This window comes from Hyaena hyaena, unplaced genomic scaffold, assembly GCF_003009895.1.
Source record: "Hyaena hyaena isolate Hyena2069 unplaced genomic scaffold, ASM300989v1 scaffold_1306, whole genome shotgun sequence".
Classification (NCBI taxonomy): Eukaryota; Metazoa; Chordata; class Mammalia; order Carnivora; family Hyaenidae; genus Hyaena; species Hyaena hyaena.
Genome location: NW_024081946.1, coordinates 223,830 through 243,975, shown reverse-complemented (window position 1 = coordinate 243,975; position 20,146 = coordinate 223,830). Strand labels below are relative to the sequence as shown.

Sequence of the window (20,146 nt, the reverse complement as noted above, 5' to 3'; positions counted from 1 at the left end):
TATTGTTTTGACATTGCTCTGAAAGCACATTACCCATTTCTCTGAGGGACAGGCATTGATTTGACATTGCAGAGGCTTAGGAGAGGATCGGAATAAAAGATATTCTGTCTAGAAAGGCACACCCACTGCGTTAGTAAGAAACTAAGTACCTTAAGGGACTGGGGACTTTTTAAGCCTTTCTGGTAGGAGCAAGTACTGGCCTCTCTTTCATGAATGAGGGTCATTTTCATCACCTTGGGATGTTAGGCTTTGGCAATTCTGGTGATGAAGCAAGGCTGCATATGCTCATGAGAAGAAATGATTTTGCCATCCCTAATCTCCTGCGTGATGGTGAAGATTTTAACCAGTATTTGGGGCAGGACTCTGTAGGCACCACAGGGCTCATGTGTTCCGCAGGAGGCTGGGGACGATGTGTTATAAGCCGGGGCTGTGCATTCCATGGTGCTGGCCATACTGGAAGGCTCGCATTTGGTGGCACACGGGTTACAGGGAAGCCTAGAAAAAAATAGATTTTTACTTGTGATTGAGGAACGGTAAGGACGGTTGTGGAGAACAACAGGGGTGGGTAATTTTTCAACATGTGTCACTCAAAACAAGTACTTCCAAATGCTTATTTGTTCGTTTTGTTTTATCATGGGTAGAAGAAAATCAGACCAGAAGCATGGGAAAGCAGCATCTTAGGCATACAATCATTCGATTCTGTAAGCTGCCGTTGTGGACAGTGTCACAGAACTGTGTAAGAACACCATGCCAGGAGTTCAAGACCAGGGTGCAGTCCAGCTCTGTCATTTACCAAGCTGGTGTCCCGAGATAAGTCAGGAAACCCTCCTGAGCTTTTAGTTTTTCATCTGCAGAATGGGTATAATGGAGCTAAACTTACGGGATCAACTGTGATAACGGACAGGTCGAGGGGCTTATTATCCAAAGAAAGGAAGTTAATCAGGTGTTTTTCTTATCTGATGGCCTGAACCCCATCTATGGAAGAGTCCTCTATGCTTTATCGGGAAACTTCTAGGTGCCTTCTGGGTGTATTTAAATGAAATTTTACAGAATTGGAGTTGGAAGCAGTTACCAGAACTCTTTTTAGAAAGTATCTTTCTTGGATGCTTCAAGGCACTTTGGTATGTTGTAGCTCCTCAAAGTGACTAGCTCTGGTTAACATTGTGCTATATCATGTGGACATGCCAGTTAGAAGAACCCTGCGAGCAGAGTTCACTGATTATTTGGGGGAAGGAAGTCTCCGTAACAGTTGTTACTAAGTCTGCATCTGGGGCCTTAGTGTGGACTGAGTTGCTTCAAAGAGCTTGTGCTCTATGTCAGTCCCTTATGGGCTGGTTAGCATCTTATTAGTGAAAAACATTACAATTTCTATTTTTTAAGAATATGCTGAAATACACGTATCTACATGCTGCTGTTGCCATCAAGGACAACAGGCTGGAGATGGGCATTTCAGCCTGAACCGACTGTTCCTCCAGAAGGAACAGGGCTGTCCTACTCGATTTCATGACGGTTCATCTAGTGGGGGGAAGTCTGTGAGTCACCAGGAATGTTTGAATGTTTGGGGAATCCATTGTTTTCCCCTGTACTTTTTAAAACCCAATATATAAGGAATTGGCCTGGTGCGCTAGCTCTTCAAGATGGCCCAGATTTGGACTAGGTTACAATTGTACCTCTCCAGACTGCACGGCTTGAGACCATGTATCTAAAGTTCCCATCACTGGCATGAAGATCAAAGCACGCGCCCCCTGTTGCTCAGAGGCAGTACAGACATGTGTGTGAGCGTATTTCCCCATAGTTGTTTTTATTTTACTTACTTGACATCCGAACTCTCCAGGAGGCTGCGGTATGTGGCAATCTCACACTCCAGCCGGGACTTGACATCCAGCAGAATCTCGTATTCTTGGTTCTGTCTTTCCAGAGAGCACCTGATCTTTGCCAGCTGGGCCTCCACATTATCAATCAGACACTGGATCTGGGCCAGTAAGGCCGTGTAGCGGGCCTCTGTCTCTGCCAGGATGCATTCCTGGGAATCTCTCTACCGTGGAGGAAGAAAGTAAGATTTGTTATGATGATTCATTGGAGCCTAGGTCACTTGTGAACTGTATCATTTTAAATTTGTGTGTGTGTGTGTGTGTGTGTGTGTGTGTGTGTGTGAGACAAGTGAATCTCCAAGCCCTCTTATTACTTCTTAACCGAAGGAATCCCAAACCAAAATGATCTACTATACTAAAGCTTGCTTCCCTTTAGCCTCCTTATTTATTTTTGCTTCCCTGAAAGTATTTACTTCTCTTTCTCTTTCTTAATCGCCTATCCTACCACACTCTCCTACCTATGAGACCAAAAAAAAAAAAACCAAGACAAAACAAACAAACAAACAAACAAACAAAAAAACCAAAAAAACTTTCTAACTTACTTTCCACCTGGGCTTTAAAAACCTGTTACCATGGCACTTCATTCTGTGCATATTTGTACCTTAAGAAAGAAGTTAGCAGCATTTAGCCATGACCAGTTTCCTCACTTGCAGGGCACCTGGGTGGCTCAATTGGTAAGTGCCTGATTCTTGATTTCAGCTCAGGTCATGATCTCATGGCCCTGGGATAGAGCCCACTCCGTCCCTTTTTCTCTGCTCCTTCCTTCCTTGTGCTCTCTCTCTCTCTCTCTCTCTCAAAATAAATAAACATTAAAAAAAAAACAACAACCAATTCCCTGACTGAATCCATTCCTTTACATGTAAAACATGGAATTGAAACTTTGATGATTACAATTCTTTCCTGTGCCACCGCCCTTAAGTCTATGGATAATGGAATTTTTAGGTTTGAATAACCTGTTATTTACATGGTTTTCCCAGTTTTCAAAGATGAGAAAACAGATTCAAGAGGTTAAGTGAATCGCCATGGTCACATGACTAGCTGTTGACAAATCTAGCTTTGGGGGCAAGGTCTTCCAAACACCCTTCACATCAGAGCATTTAAATAATCCCCTACTTCACAGAGGCAGTACAATGGGGGCAGAAGTGGCTCTGGAACCCGAATTCTGGCTCAGGCTCATTTCTTTTGTGACTTTTAACAAGTTAATCCCTCAGGATCTCAGTGCCTCCATCTCTAAAATAGGCAAGGTGGAACTCACCTTGGATTTGGCATGGGAAAATCACTTCAGCTCCCTGAGCGTCGTCTGTAAAATTGGCTTCATAATTATGCCACCTCTCTTATAAGATTATTTTATGAATTTGATAGGTTAGAAAAATGTTTTGCATGTAATACAGTGCTCTTGTAGTGTTTCACAAAGTGTACTCCATGGATGCTTATTGCCAGGGAGGCTCTTTAAAAAAAAAAGGGGTCCACAGTCAATTAAATTTTGGAATGCTGAATACGATATATCTCCTTGGAGATCCATAGTGTATAATAGCTTATTAAAGGTCTGCAGGAAGTTACTCTGTTTAACCTTTGTTTACTTCAGCATTTCCCAAGCTTATTTGACCATAAGCCCTTTCTTGGCTGTAGACCCTTTAGCAAACAGAGGAACCTTTGTTCTCAGGGACACGATTTGGGAAACATTGCAGCATGCAGGTGTCAGGGGCGATTGCCATCACCACTGTGTTAGGCTTGGTCAGTTTCCTAGGTACCATTCGGTGCTGGGCCTGCAGTTCAATCTCTAGCACGTTCATGGTGCGCCTCAGCTCAGTGATCTCCTTCAGGCTCAACTGCTGCTGTTGAGAGCTGGTCACCACCTGCTGGTTCAGCCCCTCCATCTGAAACACAGTCAGACACCATGCATATTATGAAGGAAAACATGCCTTGATGGAAGGGTGCCTGGAAACGCAAGGTCAGCTTTTTGGTTTGGACTTTTCTATCCTCCCCACCTGCGTGTTGAACCACTGTTCTAGTTCTCTGCGGTTTGTCTCCATGATGGACTCGTACTGACATCTCATTTCTTGTAGAACCCGGTTTAGATCAACAGAAGAGGCGGCAGTCACTTCAACGTTGAGTCTGTCCCCAAGCTGACTCTGCAAGGAATTGATTTCCTGTGGAAAGAGAAAGAATGTGAAATCACATGGTGAACACATGACACTGTTGTGTTCTTGTTTGTCTAACAGCAATAATTTAGCTTAATTGTGTCTGAAATATAGCTCACAATAATGACTTTTTTGTGTGTATAGATGATTTATAGGTGCTATTGAGAGGCTGTTAAATAACCTAAGACTATTTCAGATATGACTCTGGGTTCAAGTATGTGGAACATTAAAAGGAATTAATTAGCAAGATCAGAGTCTTTAAGGATTTAGATCATGTCTAGGGATGGGTAATGGTGAAGCAGCATAGAGGTGGAGTTTATAACAAGAGACCAGAGTCTCTATGATGCCAATATGGACTTTTGCCAATATAGACTTAGAGCAGTGGTGGCAGAAGTCCATGCATGGATACCTACAAAAAGATGGGAAACCTGTGAGGTTTTTTTCCCCTAAATTGGGCTGCTTCCTTGTCTTGAAAAAGCTGGTGGGGGCAGTGGAGGCTTTGATATTGTTTCCTGGACAGTGGATTGGAAACCCATTGAACCACTGGTAGTGGCAGTAGATATTATCAGGGCTGAAAAACAGAATAGTATCTGCTCTTTGGGGACACCTTTTGTCAAGTTTAACTCGAAGGAATAGATGCTATTTTTTAGAGGCTTAGCTTACAGTGACTCTCTTGGTTTTTCTCTAACCTCTTCGTGGTTGTTTTTGAGGCAGAGGAGCTCTTCCTTCAGAGACTGGACTTGAGCCTCCAGGTCAGCCTTGGCAAGGCTCAGGGCATTCAGGATCTGCCGTAGGCCATTGATGTCTGCCTCCACTAGCTGGCGTAGGGACACTTCAGCCTCGTACCTTTAAAAATGAGACACAAAAAAGAAAGGCATTAAAATGTAGATGATGTAAATCAAACCAAGCAGAACTCCCTCCACATTTTCCTTTGGGCCTCTCATTTATTATATTTCTGTTGTGGGCTTGATTCTCTTTGGAGGTGAGACCATTTGATAAACATCACCACTTAGCTACTGTTCCCTTAATCGCTTTGCCAGTGTGAGGCCACATCGCTGTTCTTTGAGATGAGGGGATTTTTCCTCCCCCTGTCCTCGGAGGCAATGCAGGAGAATTGGAGAGAACAGTGGATTAGGAGTTAGAAAACTTACATCCACATTTTAGCTGTGTCTTGTCTTAGGTGTATGTCTTTGGGTGTAACTGAGCCCTATGAAACCATAGTTGTCTGGGAATTGAATTCCTCTGGAAATCAACCAATCACCTTTAAACAAGGTGACTATATATTAGCCCTACCTGTTCTCCTGAATTACTGTGCAGGTAATCAGATGGGCTCATATGTTAGAAACTACAGGTAGTGTATACATGTGAGTGGTTAGTAATCTTTATCATTTACTGGATGTAAAGGTCTTTTCTGGGCTGGTACTGACATGCTATGGGGCTGGGAGGGTTAGTGGATTTGGGAATACGCTTCTTGGGTGTGTGTCGCATCAGAGGCAGGGTGAATTCTGTCGTGAATGACAGTGCTGGATGGGCTTACTTGGCTCTCAAGTCATCAGCAGCCAGTTTGGTGTTGTCAATTTGTGAGACCAGTCTGGAATTCTCAGCCTTGGTACACAAGATCTAGAATTAAGAAATTGTACACACAAATGAGACAAACACCGGGATCTTCTTTCAAAACCAAGGGCTTGTGTGTGTGGCGATGAATGGGGTGGGGGTGGGGGCAGTTAGGCTTTTCATAGCTATACTTAGGAGGCTTGGGGAGCTTTGGAAAGTCAGAGGATTTTGTTGTTGTTGTTATTATTTTCCTAGAAAATCAGCAGGAACTTCTTCAATAAAAACCTTTGTATATGTTATACTGTCAAAATATAAAGTCCGCCCTCAATTTGCATCCTCTGGAATGTAACCACCATGTGGGCAAGGACTTTTTAGTTCGCTGTTATTTTCCCAGAGCCCAGAGTAATGCCTGGTGTTTGTTGGTGGTGCTCAGTAAACACTTGTTGAACAAATAAAGTGGAATAAATCTGGCCTGTGTATCAGCAGCACATCACTCTGATTAGGAAACAGGTTGGGTGTTGCAATGACCGTGGAAACAATTTGGAGATGATGAAACGAGCGTAAGAGGGGTCAAGAGTGGTAATGGTGGCACAATGGATAAAAATTAAACTGTTTAGGTACTTCTTAAAACAAAATGCTTTTCCTCAGGTCCCTGTTTTTATCGGTTGTTAACACAATTTTGGGCCAGAGCTCTCTGGTTATAACAGCAGAATGTATCTCTGGGAGATGAGTAAGTGTTTGACTCTGAATTTTGCCTCGAGATGACAATTTCATTCAAGAGATTCTCTTATTCTACAAAACATTTTTTTTCCAACATAAAATGAACTAAAAATATTAAGGTTTAGCAAATGGCTATTGTTTGGCGAGTCATTACTCACCTTGATTATACACATCCCTAAGAATCTTACCTTCTGCTGGAGCTCCTCAATGGTAGCAAAGTAGGACCTGTAGTCAGGACATACGACACAAAGCTCTTTGTTACACTCCCCCTGGATTTTGCGCTCCAGTTCAGCGTTCTCTTGTTCTAAGACCCGCACCTTCTCCAGGTAGTTGGCGAAGCGCTCGTTCAAGATTTGCATAGTCTCTTTCTCGTTGCTGTTGATGCCTTCACCACACCAGCCACAGTCATCCAGAGGGGGACAGGCACTGAAGTTGTTTATCAAGCAGATGGGTGTGAGATAAAAGCAATGAGTAGGGTGGCAGCCCTGGGGCTGAGAAGCTCTCAGAACATGGCCAGTTGGTTCATATTGGCAGCTGGTGTTGGAAGAGACGGTCCTAAAATTTGTAATCCTAGAGCAGCTTTGGTGTGACGTTGAAGAAGAAATAGTTGTTGTACAGCCTGTGGTATCCATAGTGTGTACCCAGTTTGGGTTTATTTCACAGTCTGTGGTCCGGATCGAAAGCTCAAGCAACCACGACTGAGTCTGAATTCCAAGCTTCTTGACTATTTCCTCTTTGAAGTGCTTATATAGCCTTTCCTCTAGGTGGGGTCATGGCTGGCAGGATGTTTTCCTTTCTACTGTTTATATCAAATCCCATAGGAACATCTCATTAGTCTGCTTTTTACTTGCCTGAGAAGAGTTACTTGTCTCATAAAAATGTGCATTTAGGCTGTTACTAAGTTATTACCCATCACAGCCACTACCCGTCATTGGATCCAGGGCTTCACATGAAATCTTCAAAAGGAACTGCCATCACAGTTCTACCAGCATCCATTATTAAGCAAGTGTGAGTATATGGAGTTCATTAAATCTTTTTTGACCTCTCCACCTGGCCTAAAGCTTGATCAAGAATGAGTTCATCCTTCTTTTCCTTTCTTCTCTAGAAAAGGGAAACTATTAATACCTAATAATTATTGGTGAACTCAGAAATCAGTATTTTATTTTGTTCGGCCCAACTGATTTTCCCATTTTCATTGTTTGGGCATTGTGAGCAGGGGTTAAAATGAGAATTTCGCATAAGACCCTTTTTAAAGATGATTGCTGGATTCCTGTTTCAGCTTGCCAGGTAGGGTTCGACTGCTGCCAAGAAATTTCCTGGAAAAGAAGCTGGTTACCTTTTGGTTTTCCAAAGCCCACGTTTTATGACAGTGTTTGCTTGTGGAATTACATTAGCTAACAATTTGTCAAGGTGTTGGTTTATATTTGCTGTTTAAACAGGGTCTGTTGAAAGGTGTGTGTTTTTCATTCCCAGGAATACTTTCTCAGTGTTTTCTTAAGAAAGTTATTTGTTGGGACACCTAGGTGGCTCATTTGGTTGAGCATCTGACTGTTTGGATTTAGGCTGAGGTCATGATCCCAGGGTCGTGGAATCGAGCCCTGTGTCAGGGTTAGGATTTTCTCTCTCCCTCTGCCTCCTCTCTCCTGCTCGTGCTCTCTCTCTCTCAAACAAAAATTAAAAAAAAAAAAAAAGAAAGAAAGTTATTTGTTCCTGATCCTTTATGGAGGCTCTAGGAGAGAATAGTTACCTTGCCTTTTTTAGCTTCTAGAGGCTGCCCACGCTCCTTGGCTCATGGCCCTTTCCCATCTTCAAAGCCAGCAGTGGGAAGTCTTTCTCATGTGGCATCACTCTGACATTGACTCTTCTGCTTCCCTCTGCCACCCTTAAGGCCCTTGTGATTATATTGGGCCCACTCATATCATCTAGGATAATCTTCCTATTTTAAGCTCAGCTGGTTAGTGGCCTTACTTCCCCTTTGTCATGCAGCCTAACATATTCAAGAGTTGTAGGATTAGGACATGAACATCTTTCAGGGCACATTATTCTGCATATCACATAATGTAAGGAAAAAACATAATTTATAATAGTGCCAACAGATATAAAATACACAGGAATAAATTTAATTAGAAAGGTAGACTACATGAATAAAGTATTAAAATACATTCAAGGACAGAAAACTAGAATAAATGGAAAGATATATCATGTTCTTGGGCTGAAATACTATATCCATCACTGTAAAAATGTCAGTTATCTCTACATTAATTTAACTTAGATCCCACTAAATTTATTGAGATCCTCCCAATCTCAAAAATGTGATTTTTTTAACCAGACAAGATAATTCTGAAGTTTTATGAGAAAAATTAATCAAATTTGAATAGCCAGGAAGATTCTATAATTTTTGTTTGTTCTCAGTATTCAAGAGTCTCTTACGGTTTGCCTCCCTCCCTCTCCTTAACTATTTAAGCTCTGAGTTGGGCTCTGCGCTGGCATCCCAGAGCTTGCTTGAGATTCTTTCTCTCTCTCCCTCTCTCTCTGCTCCTCCCTTGCTTGCACATGCTCTATCTTTCTCTCAAGATAGATAAATAAACATTAAAAAAAAGTTTGGCAGCTATTTTTGTTTTTGTACTCTTTTCTTTATCACTTTTTTTCTCTTCTTGTGTATCTCAGGCAGAGATTTCCCTTCGTTCCATGGCTGACTGCTTTTATTCATGCTCTGGAGCTGATTTCTCTTTGATTCCTTCAGGACCACATTTCATCAATTGTGCACCCCCTTCCTTGCATCTTGCATATCTTCTTTACTACTTGACCATTTTCCTTTTCCCTGTAAGCATGTTTGTTACCTGATCCTAATATTGTCTTGCTCCTAATTATGTGGTGCTTCAGCCATAAAAGGCAGTTTCTTTCATTCATTACCAGTTTTTTTTGTTTTGTTTTGTTTTGTTTTTTGTTTTTTTTTGAAACAGCAGTGGGTATCTATCTGTCACCTTCATTTTGCTACTGCCAGCTCATCTGTTAACTTTGGGCAATCTGGCTAACCTGTAAGCAGTATATGACATAGCCTATCTTGAAGACCTTCTTTGTCTGCCTTAACATAACACCATTTTCTTGTGCAGAAATACCCAGCGCTTCCTAAGAGCAAGGTACAATTCTTGATTGCCAGGCAATCAAGACTTGCCATCGTCTTGATCCAGCTGACTATACTTCACATCCCACGACTCCTGCACCCCCTGCATACACTCTAGTCAAACTGTATTCCTTGCCATTCTCCAGGCCCTCCTTGCTTTGTTTCTCCAGAGCATACTTATTGTTGAGGTTCCCTCCATTTTTCTTCATCTAGGTATTTCAAGCCTGCTCTGGGAGAGAATCCAGGGCTCACCCATATTTGGTCTCCTCTCCTTGGGGGCACATAGGAAGATTACTCTTTCCTGTTCCCTTGTAGTTAGAAAAGGTGTGATCAGGGCTGTAATTTCTAGTCCAAGACCCTTTCTCTGCCCTGGGGACTGATGAGGCAGCATGTTCCAGATGCTGGAAGAGAAAGTCTGAGTGTGATCAAGAGGAGTTCTCTTCACAGCTTTGTGCTGGCTGAAGCCTTCTGGGGAAAGGGCTTGAGGTCCAGCCTGAGATCAGTAGCAGAGATATAGGGAGGGCATATCACCTCTGTAGGGCCAGCAAGGAATCCATGAATTGTAAATTCTAAATAGATACTATGAGGAGCCTGAGTCCTCAAGTCTTGAATGCTTCTTGCATTTAGAGCAGGTAAATTTTGAGGCCATTGTTTTGCATGAGGGTCCTCATGGTTTGGCTGTACTCAGAACCTAGAATGCAAAGCTTTGTGCTGGTTCTTACAGATGAGTGATGCATTATATTTTAGATTATACTTTTTATGCAACACTAGGTGCTAAAACTACTGGCATTTTATTTAGTGCATTGAATTTTTAAAGCTATGAATATATTGCTTTTTAACTAAAATTAGGATTCTACTAGATTTTTCTGAGAAAGGTCTTATTATTTTATACACAATGGCCATTTCGGTGTTTGGCAACCAGGGGAATGCCTACTGCATATATCCACATGGAAAAAGTGGAATTCCTACAGTTTGGAGGAAGGCACTTTTTTTTGTTGTTGTAAGTTTATTTATCCTGAGAGAGACAAAGAGAGTGTGAGTGGGAGAGGAGCAGAAAGAGAGGGAGACAGAGAATCCCAAGCAGACTCTGTGCTGCCAGCCACAGAGCCTGACTCGGAGCTCAAACACATGAGATTATGACCTGAACCAAAACTAAGAGTCAGATGGTTAACGGAGTGAGCCACTGAGGTACCGCTGGATGAAGGCTTCTAAGGGCTGTTTTGGGATGTCACAGTTTTCAATGATGGAAATCCTTGCTCTTTGTGCATAATTCACTCTTAATGTGAATATTTATCATTATCATTAGCAATTACTCTGTTGTGGGATGTTTGGTTGACTATAGAGTACACAGGGATCCAGATTTGTATCAATGATAATTTTGGTCTACACTTTAACTATAACCAGATTTAAAAACATTTTTTGCCATGCAAATATAAATCTATACACTACTGCAAAAGAGACATAATTTAATGCTTTTAGGATTTTAGAAGTTTTTATCATTGTTGGAAAGTCAAAGAAAAAACCATTTGGCTAGTGAAAGTGCCGTATGGTAAAAAAAAAAAAAAAAAAAAAAAAAAAAGAGCTCCCACCCTAACACCATTTAGAACAGGGTGACTAATCCAGGAAGAGATCAGATCTGTCAGATCTAGAATGAGCCTATATCTTTCACGTAATATTTAGTGCAGTACTATGCCAAAACTAAAAACAGCTGTGAAAGGCTAAAAGTAACATGAGAGTCCCCAAAGTGGCCATTCTATCTTAAGGATATTTTCCTACTTCAGTTCCACTTTGATTTTGCAATAAGTCAAACTAAAAATATTTTTAATTCAGAAATAAAAATAGATTAGTGCATCCATGCAAAATGGTATAGATCAAGGAAAGGTAGTCACGTACATTTTTCTGAGAGGAAATTGGATATAGTTCATTGGAAATTATTACAGATGCTGAATATTTGTTTTGCCATAATCTTGACCAAGGCAGAGAAGAAACCATGGGAAAGTCTGAGGGTGGGTGGATGGCAGATATTGATTTGGTGGGAACCTCCAGGTTAAAAACCACCATGTGCTTTTCCTCCCCCGTGGTCCTCTGTTAAGTTTCTCCTGATCCACTTATAAGTGAAAACACATGGAAAAAAATAGTTGGGGAGAGGGAGGGAGGCAAACCATGAGAGACTCTTGAATACTGAGAATAAACTGAGGGTTGATGGGAGTGGGGAAGAGGGGAAGGGGGGTGATGGGCATGGAGGAGGGCACTTGTTGGGATGAGCACTGGGTGTTATATGGAAACCAACTTGACAATAAACTATGAAAGAAAAAAGAAGAAAAAACCATGATATGTTTTTTAAAACAAAATTTGCATTTTGAAACAATTACAGATCCATAGTAAGTTGCAAAGATGGTGCAGAGAGGTCCCATGTATCCTAGCTTTCTCCTGTGGTTGTATTTTGCTCAACTATAGTTCAATTGTGCAGTCAAGGATATGGATATAATGTATATATACATACAATGTGTGTGTGTGTGTCTGTGTATGTGTGTATGATGTATACATTTCTTTCACATATGTAGATTCATATTAGCACCACAGCATTCAAGATATGCAACTCAAGACTAAAGGTATGCATCATAAAGATTTCCTTCATGCTATATTTGATTTGTATGTAATTTCTAGGGTTTTTAGCCAAACTTAGGAAGAGGAGCGAGGAAATGTACATCTATTTCATTTTCTGGAAGTGGAGTTCTCTGTTTTGCTTTTTATTTATTAAAAAAATTTAAAGTTTATTTATCTTTGAGAGAGAGAAAGAGAGAGAGAGTACAAGCAGGTCTCGGGGGGAGAGGGTGGCAGACACAGAATCCAAAGCAGGCTCTAGGCTCCAAGTTGTCAGTACAGAGCTGGACACAGGAATTGAGTTCACAAATGGTGATATCATGACCTGAGCCAAAGTCAAACACTTAACCGACTGAGCCACCCAGGCACCCCTCTGTTTTGCTTTTTAAATGTATGTGAATAATTATTCTTATACATCAAATGTTCAATAACAGACCAATGTACCTTATGGTATTTTATGCAGCCACTAACATAATGGTCACAAGACAATCTTATATGTTTATTAGGATTGAAAATGCTTACATGACATAGTGAAAAAATAGGTTACTCAACTATATGCATATGCAAATATTACCACTAAATGGAAAGAAAACTGGAAGTTCCCAAAATACTGACAATGGATGTTTGGGGTGTGGAATTATAACTGATTTTTCCCCCTTTCGTGTGCCAATTTGAAAAAAAAATGGAATCTTGTGCTTTTATAATTACAAAATAAAATAAAATTTATTCCTAAAGTTCCAACTGTCTTCCAAGATATATGACATTTTGCATGGATTAGTTAATCTTTTTGTAGTTGAGGAGTTAAAAAAATTTTTCAGCTTTGGTTTGTGCAAAATCAAACTATCTGCATGGGTTTAGGCAGTTACCTTGGCATCACATGGTTATTACATCCACAGTAATAAGCCATAAAGTTTATATTTACCATGCTAAAAGAATGAAACACATTTTATTTGGAGATTAGCAAGAGAGCTTTATAGACTCCTAAAACATCACAAATAAACAGGCAGGAGAAGAAATGATAAAGCAGAAATATACTGAGGCTGTTTAGAGGACAAGTTCAGGATAGAAACCCTTAAAAAATTTTTATTTTAGAGAGAGAGAGAAAGAGAGTGTGAGCAAGCGGGGAAGGGGCGGGGAGAGAATCTTAAGCAGGCTCCATGCTCAATGCAGCGCCTGACTCGGGGCTCAATCCCACGACCCTGGGATCATGACCTGAGCCAAAACCAAGAGTGGGACGTTCAACCAACTGAGCCACCCTGGCTCCCCAGGGTAGAAAACCCTGCTTGACTTTCCGGTTTGGATGTCTCTGACTTGAAGCCCCATCTCCTTTCCAGGACACCGCTGGCTTTGAATCCTCCATCTGCTGCCCTGGGGGTGGTTAGCATTCACATACAGCAGTTTTCGACTGTGCAGATCACATATGCCGAGCATGGCTCACAAGTGTTGCTTGACGTGGTTGCCATAGAACACAGGTTACAGGGAAGCCTGGGGGAAAAGTTAAACTAAGTTTAACAAGGGAAAGCTGGATAACATTTCAACTCAGAAAAGATCGTGCCAAAATTTGCTGTGCCAATTATGATCTGAACATTCTTTGCAGAGTAACATTTGACTTAAGCCTATTTTATGCCTGGACCCACCATTGTTGCTTCCTGTACACTGCAGCTGTGCCAGCTGAATACAATTGTATGTATTTGCTTCACTTTGCAAATGTCATCTTATGCATTTGGTGGGAGACAGGAGCCAAGGGAGATCTCCAGCATGGATTTTTACGTATGATACTTATTCTGTTTTAGAACTTTAGAATACTTTTGAACACTTCTACTATCATGTGATTTAGCCTCTGCCATGTTTTGTTTTGTTTTGTTTTGACTTTTGTAAGGAGATCCTTTAACCCATTAGAGAGATTTGACCTTGGGCAGATCTTGGGGAAACAGGATTCTCCTACAAGAGCCTCTTTGTGACTTGGGGGATTTTGAGAATAAACGTGTGGAACTTGCCTGCTGTCCTCACTCTCCAGGAGACCCCGGTACGTGTTGATCTCACACTCCAGCCGGGCCTTTGTGTCCAGCAACACCTGGTACTCCTGGTTCTGACGCTCCAGGTCACAGCGGATCTCGGCCAGCTGCTCCTCCACGTTATCAATCAGGCACTGCATCTGGGCCAGCTGGGCACTGTACTGGGCCTCGGTCTCCGCCACAGTGCATTCCAGAGATTCTGTCTGCAGAAGAAAAGAAGTGTATTCAGGAGGGCTGTGTAGCACAGTCCCTGGGATCAGAGTGTCTGTTTTCAAAGCCTTGCTCTACCCCAGTGCGGCTATGTGATGTTGTGAAGATTACTTGGCTTCTCTGAGCCTTAGTTTTAGTCTCTGTCATGTGGGCAATGCAAATATCTATCTCCTAGGAGGGTTGTGAGGATTAAATGAGTGGATATGTGTAAAGCACTTTGAAGAGTGCCTGAAAAAAAAAAAAAACTTTAAAAGCTAGGTAAGAGTTATTATTACCATCACCAAGCCCACTGCAATCTTCAGCAAACTGGTGTAACAGTGTAAGGAGGATTGACAGCACTTAAAAGGAGGAGTTAGGTATGGATGGACATGAGGCAGGGAGGGGCCATAGAGTGGGGATTAAGAGAGACTCTGGGATTGACCCAACTGGATCCAGCTTCCACTTCTGCCTCTTAAAAACTGCACGACCTCCACTACTTAATCTGAATCTCAGTGTTCCTCATCTGTGTGACGGGCTTAGTAAAGGGATTTACCCCATAATGTAAGGCTCCCACAAGATGAATGCACAGCCATCATTCACCCAGATAGTCTCTATAGGACCTAATGTGGCACGGACAGGGTGCTTGACTGAACTGGCTAGAGTTGGCTTCCATGCACGGTATCCTCATTGCTTGGTGGAGCAGTGTGTAGTGAAGGGTCTGGTTGTGGTGTGGATCTTGGGAAAGTTTAGGATAGTGGTAGAATGCAGAGTTTGAATACCATTCTTTTCTATGATGGTGAGCTTGGAAAACTGGCCCGAATCAAAAGAGCTTCAAAACCCACTGGAATGCTTGAATGCCTTTGGCTCAGAGGTGCTGCTCTCATTCCGGTCCTGCTCTTTCCTTGTCTCCCTGTCTCTGGAAGGTGCTACAGGATCATGCTTAAGCCCAGGAGGGATGCTCAGGGCATCCCGTTGGGCCAGTACAAGCTGTTGACCTATCACTTCTGCTTCTAGCTAGGTAAACAGCAATATTTAGGAAAGGCAAGAAAATACACTCCTTGCACATTGGAAATTCAGACTTCCTGCCACATGAGCTGTGGGTGTCTCTCCTTGGGGTTTGGAAGAGGGGATGGCATCTCAGGGGCTGACTCCTTAGTGACAAAAACAGAGCTGTCTTTCCCTTATATACCAGGTTTTGCTGTGCTTGGAGCTCAATTTCCAGAGTGTTGGCTGTGCGTTTCAGTTCCAGGATCTCTGTCTGGCAGTCCTGCAGCTGCTCTGCACTGCACAGCTGCTGCTGATTCAGCTCTTCCGTCTGAAACACAGGTGTGATCAGAGGACCCTAATAAGACAGACATCTGGAAGCCTGTCAGTTCCCTGCTCCGGGAGCCGACCTGAACAGCGAACCATTCTTCCACGTCTCTGCGGTTGTTGGCGAGCACCGTTTCATACTGACAACGCATCTCATCCAGGACCCGGTTGAGGTCGACGGTGGGGGCAGTGTCCAGCTCCACGCTGAGTCGGTCACCAAGCTGTCCGCGAAGCAAGTTGACCTCCTGAACAGGGAAATGGAGTCAAGAATGTCACAGGGTGGTGGGGAGAGGTGGGGGGAAATCATTCACTTTGACATCCCAAGATGTCCCATTTCTGTTTTGGGGAGAAATGAGTAAAAGTGTGGGATTTAGATTCGGGTTTCTTGGGTTACAATCTCTTTTCATCGCTCAGTTTCTGCATCTGCAAAACAGGTATAATAATTTTACCTTTCCCAGAGAGTTATTGTGAGAGATATGAGTTAATGTTCATAGAAAGCACTTATAAAAGCCCTTGGCACATAGGAAGCTCTCAATAAATACTATTATTATCATCAACAAATGCTCAAAGTGAAATTACACTGTTACATCTTTCAGCTTTTCACTTTTTAGCTTCATTGATATGAAATAATCAGACACTTCATATTTTATGATTTTAAAAAAGTTTATAGATACGGAATATTTAAAAATTTTGGCCCAAATATTGCATAAGATGTTATCCCCTTTTTGAAATGGCCTCCACACTCTTTGTTTATCAGCCGGATTTTCATACCTTAGAAGGGTTAGTTAGGTGAGCCATAAAGCCTAGAAGGCTCTTTGTGGATTACCCCTCCATGACAGCAATGGCAGGTGGACAGCTTGGTTCATTCATGTGGCCATTTCACATGTACTTCCAGAGACATGACACGCTGCAGTGATCAGGCCCAACAGCGTTAGTGCCTCGAACACTTTCATTCTAGCGTGAGCAGTGTCTGCCCAAGTTCGATTTAGGTTCACAACACAGAAGCTATCAGTTTGACTTTGCCCCTTCTACATTCGTTCAGTGCTTTTGCCACTTTCCTCACCTCTTCGTGGTTTTTCTTAAGGCAAAGGAGATCTTCCTTCAGAGACTCCACGTGGGCCTCCAGGTCGGCTTTGCACAGAGTCAACTCACCCAGGATCCCACGCAGGCTGCCAATGTCCATCTCCACCAGCTGGCGAAGAGACAGTTCAGACTCATACCTTTCACGGCAAAAGAGATACAGCCAATGCTTACCTCACTGGACACCGTGCAAGGTGCTGGGGGTGCTGGGGAGTGACGAGAGGACTCAAGGAAGCCATATCCCAAATAATAAATGTCAGCTTTGTGAGCCTTCTTAGCTTAAAAAAAAAACTTATATAGAGAATATTTGCGGTATGTGCAGGCATGTGCATTGTGTGTGTGAGAGAGAGAATGACAGAGAGAGAGAGAGGCAGTCATAAATTGTTCTCAAGTGCAAATTCAACTTACTTTGACCTAAAGTCGTCAGCTGCCAGTTTGCAGTTGTCAAGCTGTACAGCAAGTCTAGAATTCTCTGCCTTCGTGCACAAGATCTGGGAAGCAAGTTAGTTATATATAATAGATGGCTCTTTGAAAGAAACCTAAATACATATAACAACTATGCCATTATTTATCTTTTAAAAGTCTTTCTAAGAAAGTATAAGATAGCTTTCAGATGACTTCTCTTATTAACCACGTTACTTCATGAAGAGAAAAGCAGGACTAATTTATAAAAGAAATCGAGAGATAAAAAGGGTTAGTTTTTCAGTGCCCTAAGACATTTTACAATATCCCTTGACAGTTGGACTCAGATTTTTCTTCATAAGGAGTTTGTTTTATGACTCTCTCCCCACTCCATGAAAATAAAGCTTCAGCCCTTAGAAAATGATTCCTAGGATGAAATTATGTAATTAAAAAGATAGCATTTCAGTCTCTATGTTAAAAATATAAATATAAACATCCAGTGTTGCATACAGAAGTAACATTGGATGTAACACAGTTTTTCCTTATTCTCTGGACAATGAAGGTAGAGTCTAGACACGAGAGAGTTTATTGTGGCCATCAGTGATTACTGGCATCCCTAGGGCTAATGCTGACGTTTCCTGACTTTCGGCCCACCACCCTTTCCTCTAGGTCACGTTACCTCCTGAAAAGCCCCCTTTCCCTCCAGGGAACTTCCATAGAACAGCCTCTTTTAGTATAAAGACAGAGCAAATCACAGATTGGGAGGCTGGAGTGTTAGGGCAAAGAAACACCAGACCTTCTGCTGGAGATCTTCAATGGTGTCGAAGTAACACTGATAATCGGGGCACACCAGGGGGACGTCCCCTTCGCACTGTTCTCGGATCCTGCACTCCAGCTCCGCGTTCATCTCCTCCAGCCCTCGCACCTTCTCCAGATAGTTGGCGAGTCTATCATTCAGGAACTGCATCGTCTCCTTCTCGTTGCTGTTGAACACCCCATCCTCACACCAAGCACCAGTCCCTGCCAAGCACGGGATGTGACAGTTCCCAGCCAAGTAGCACGGTGTGACGCAGCCTGTTGCCAGGCGAGACCCCGACAGGAAGCCAGGAGTCTGGCCTCTGGAGGTCGCCTGGGCACTGGGGAGTTGAGTGGTTTCCACGGAACAGGGGGAAGCAAACACACAGTTGGAAGCTGATTCAGAAGAGCAGCAGGTGGTGGAACAGTCCGATGTCATCCTATCAGAATGAGGGTTGCAAGAGACTAGGGCTCGATACAGTTGCAAAGCCCCGGGTGACTGACTGCCAAAGTCTCCTTCCCTCCTGAGACTTTTATATAGTCCCCTGGATGGGTATTTACGGACCGGACCGGATGTTTTCTTTGTCACTGTTGGTGGCACTTGTCATACGAACACTCATTAGGGCTGTTTGTTTGCCGAGGAAGAGTTTTATGCTTCATAAAAGAGGCATAACTTCAGGTTACTAAAAAAAGGGTACCATTTCTATGCACCAGGAGGATACAATGCGTGGTCCAGAAGAAAATCTTCATAGGAAACATTGTTCGTTTGGCAGAATTCAGAAAGACAGAGAAAATGTGGCCCCCTCAGTAATTATAGGTGCAACTCATTACAAATGACGGAAATAATATTCCCATAGGTTTTGATCCTGGGCACCGGAACTCGTTTATGTATCCTCTTAAAATTCATATTACATCTCATTAAATGCCATTTATTTGTTTGTGCCACCATCATAAAAATGTTCCCTGTAGTTAGCAGTCATTGCGATGCTTTTTATGGTCTTGCTGTGCTCACATGGTGGAGGAGTGAGGTGTGTCCTGGGTTTAAAGTGTGTGTGTATGTGTGTGTGTGTGCGTGCGCCTGTGTGAACCATGTTTACCTATGCACACATTGAAAAGTCACTTTATGTAACAGATGTGCATGATCTGTGCCCTCCAGGCCAAAAGACAAATTAGTTATCAAGATCTGGAGTTGTGATCTATGACTTCCGGAAATTTCCTTGCTTTCTCCACATTTCCCATTTGCCTCATTTTTATTTACTATTTACTTTTTATTACAAAAAAATTTTTAATATTTACTTATTTTTGAGGGAGAGAGAGACAGAACATGAGTGGCGGAGGGGCAGAAAGAGAAGGAGACGCAGAACTCAAAGCAGGCTCCATGCTCTGAGCTGTCAGCATAGAGCCTGATATAGGGCTCGAACCCACAAACTGTGAGATCATGACCTGAGTAGAAGTCGGTCGCCCAACCAACGGAGCTACCCAGGTGCCCCTACTATGCCTCATTTTTAGATGAGGAATATACTATTTTTCACTTGTATCTGTAATAAGAGTGAAATAAAAATTTTAAGTTACAATCTTTTAGTCTCATGGGAAACTAAACCTTCATTGGTTACACTTCAGAATAGGGGCAAGGAAGCTACAGAAGGCTTTTTTTTCTGAGATAGAATCTGTTTTCTCTTATTTACTTATTATTTTTTAAAAAAATTTTACATTTATTTATTTCTGAGAGACAGAGCACAAATGGGGGAGGGGCAGAGAGAGGGGGAGACACAGAATCCAAAGCAAGCTCTAGGCTCTGAGCTGTCAGCACAGAGACCCATGTGGGGCTTGAACCCACCAACCATGAGATCACGACCTGAGCTGAAGATGAACGCTCAACCGACTGAACCACTCAGGCGCCCCAGAAAATGTTTCTTTTAAGACAGGCATATCTTATTTGTCTTCTTATCCTCAGGACCTGGGACCTAACATAATAAGCTCTTAGTAAATGTTTGCTAAAAATATAACTGTTTGGCCCAGTAGAGGTTTCTGTTTTGACACATAATTGCTTACAAAAACAATGGAAAGCTCAGGGTGCCTGAATGGCTCAGTTGGTTGGGCATCTGACTTTGGCTCAGGTCATGATCTCATGGTTTGTGGGTTTGAGCCCTGTGTCAGGCTCTGTGCTGTCAGCTAGCTCAGAGCCTGGAGCCTGTTTCAGATTCTGTGCCTCCCTCTCTCTCTGACCCTCCCCTCCTCACGCTGTCTCTCTTAATAAATAAGACATTATAAAAAAACAACAACAACAACAACAATGGAAAGCTAAATGGCGAGGAAGGTTGCCAGAGGACAAAAAGCAGT

General features: G+C 42.5%; 2 protein-coding genes across 2 annotated transcripts; both read right to left on the bottom strand.

Annotated features, from left to right (window-relative positions):
- Window positions 1-242: 242 nt before the first annotated feature.
- KRT39 (keratin 39) lies at window positions 243-6,918 on the bottom strand. The gene is made up of 7 exons (XM_039223289.1): window positions 6,475-6,918; window positions 5,550-5,632; window positions 4,702-4,858; window positions 3,860-4,021; window positions 3,623-3,748; window positions 1,815-2,035; window positions 243-495 (listed from the first exon to the last, which is right to left on the bottom strand). The coding sequence occupies exons 1-7, from the start codon at window positions 6,916-6,918 to the stop codon at window positions 243-245; spliced, it is 1,446 nt and encodes a 481-aa protein (XP_039079220.1).
- A 6,481-nt stretch (window positions 6,919-13,399) lies between these two features.
- On the bottom strand, window positions 13,400-18,546 carry KRT40 (keratin 40). The gene is made up of 7 exons (XM_039223290.1): window positions 17,808-18,546; window positions 17,018-17,100; window positions 16,593-16,749; window positions 15,613-15,774; window positions 15,408-15,533; window positions 14,012-14,232; window positions 13,400-13,499 (listed from the first exon to the last, which is right to left on the bottom strand). The coding sequence occupies exons 1-7, from the start codon at window positions 18,243-18,245 to the stop codon at window positions 13,400-13,402; spliced, it is 1,287 nt and encodes a 428-aa protein (XP_039079221.1). The 5' UTR covers window positions 18,246-18,546.
- Between the last annotated feature and the right edge of the window lie 1,600 nt (window positions 18,547-20,146).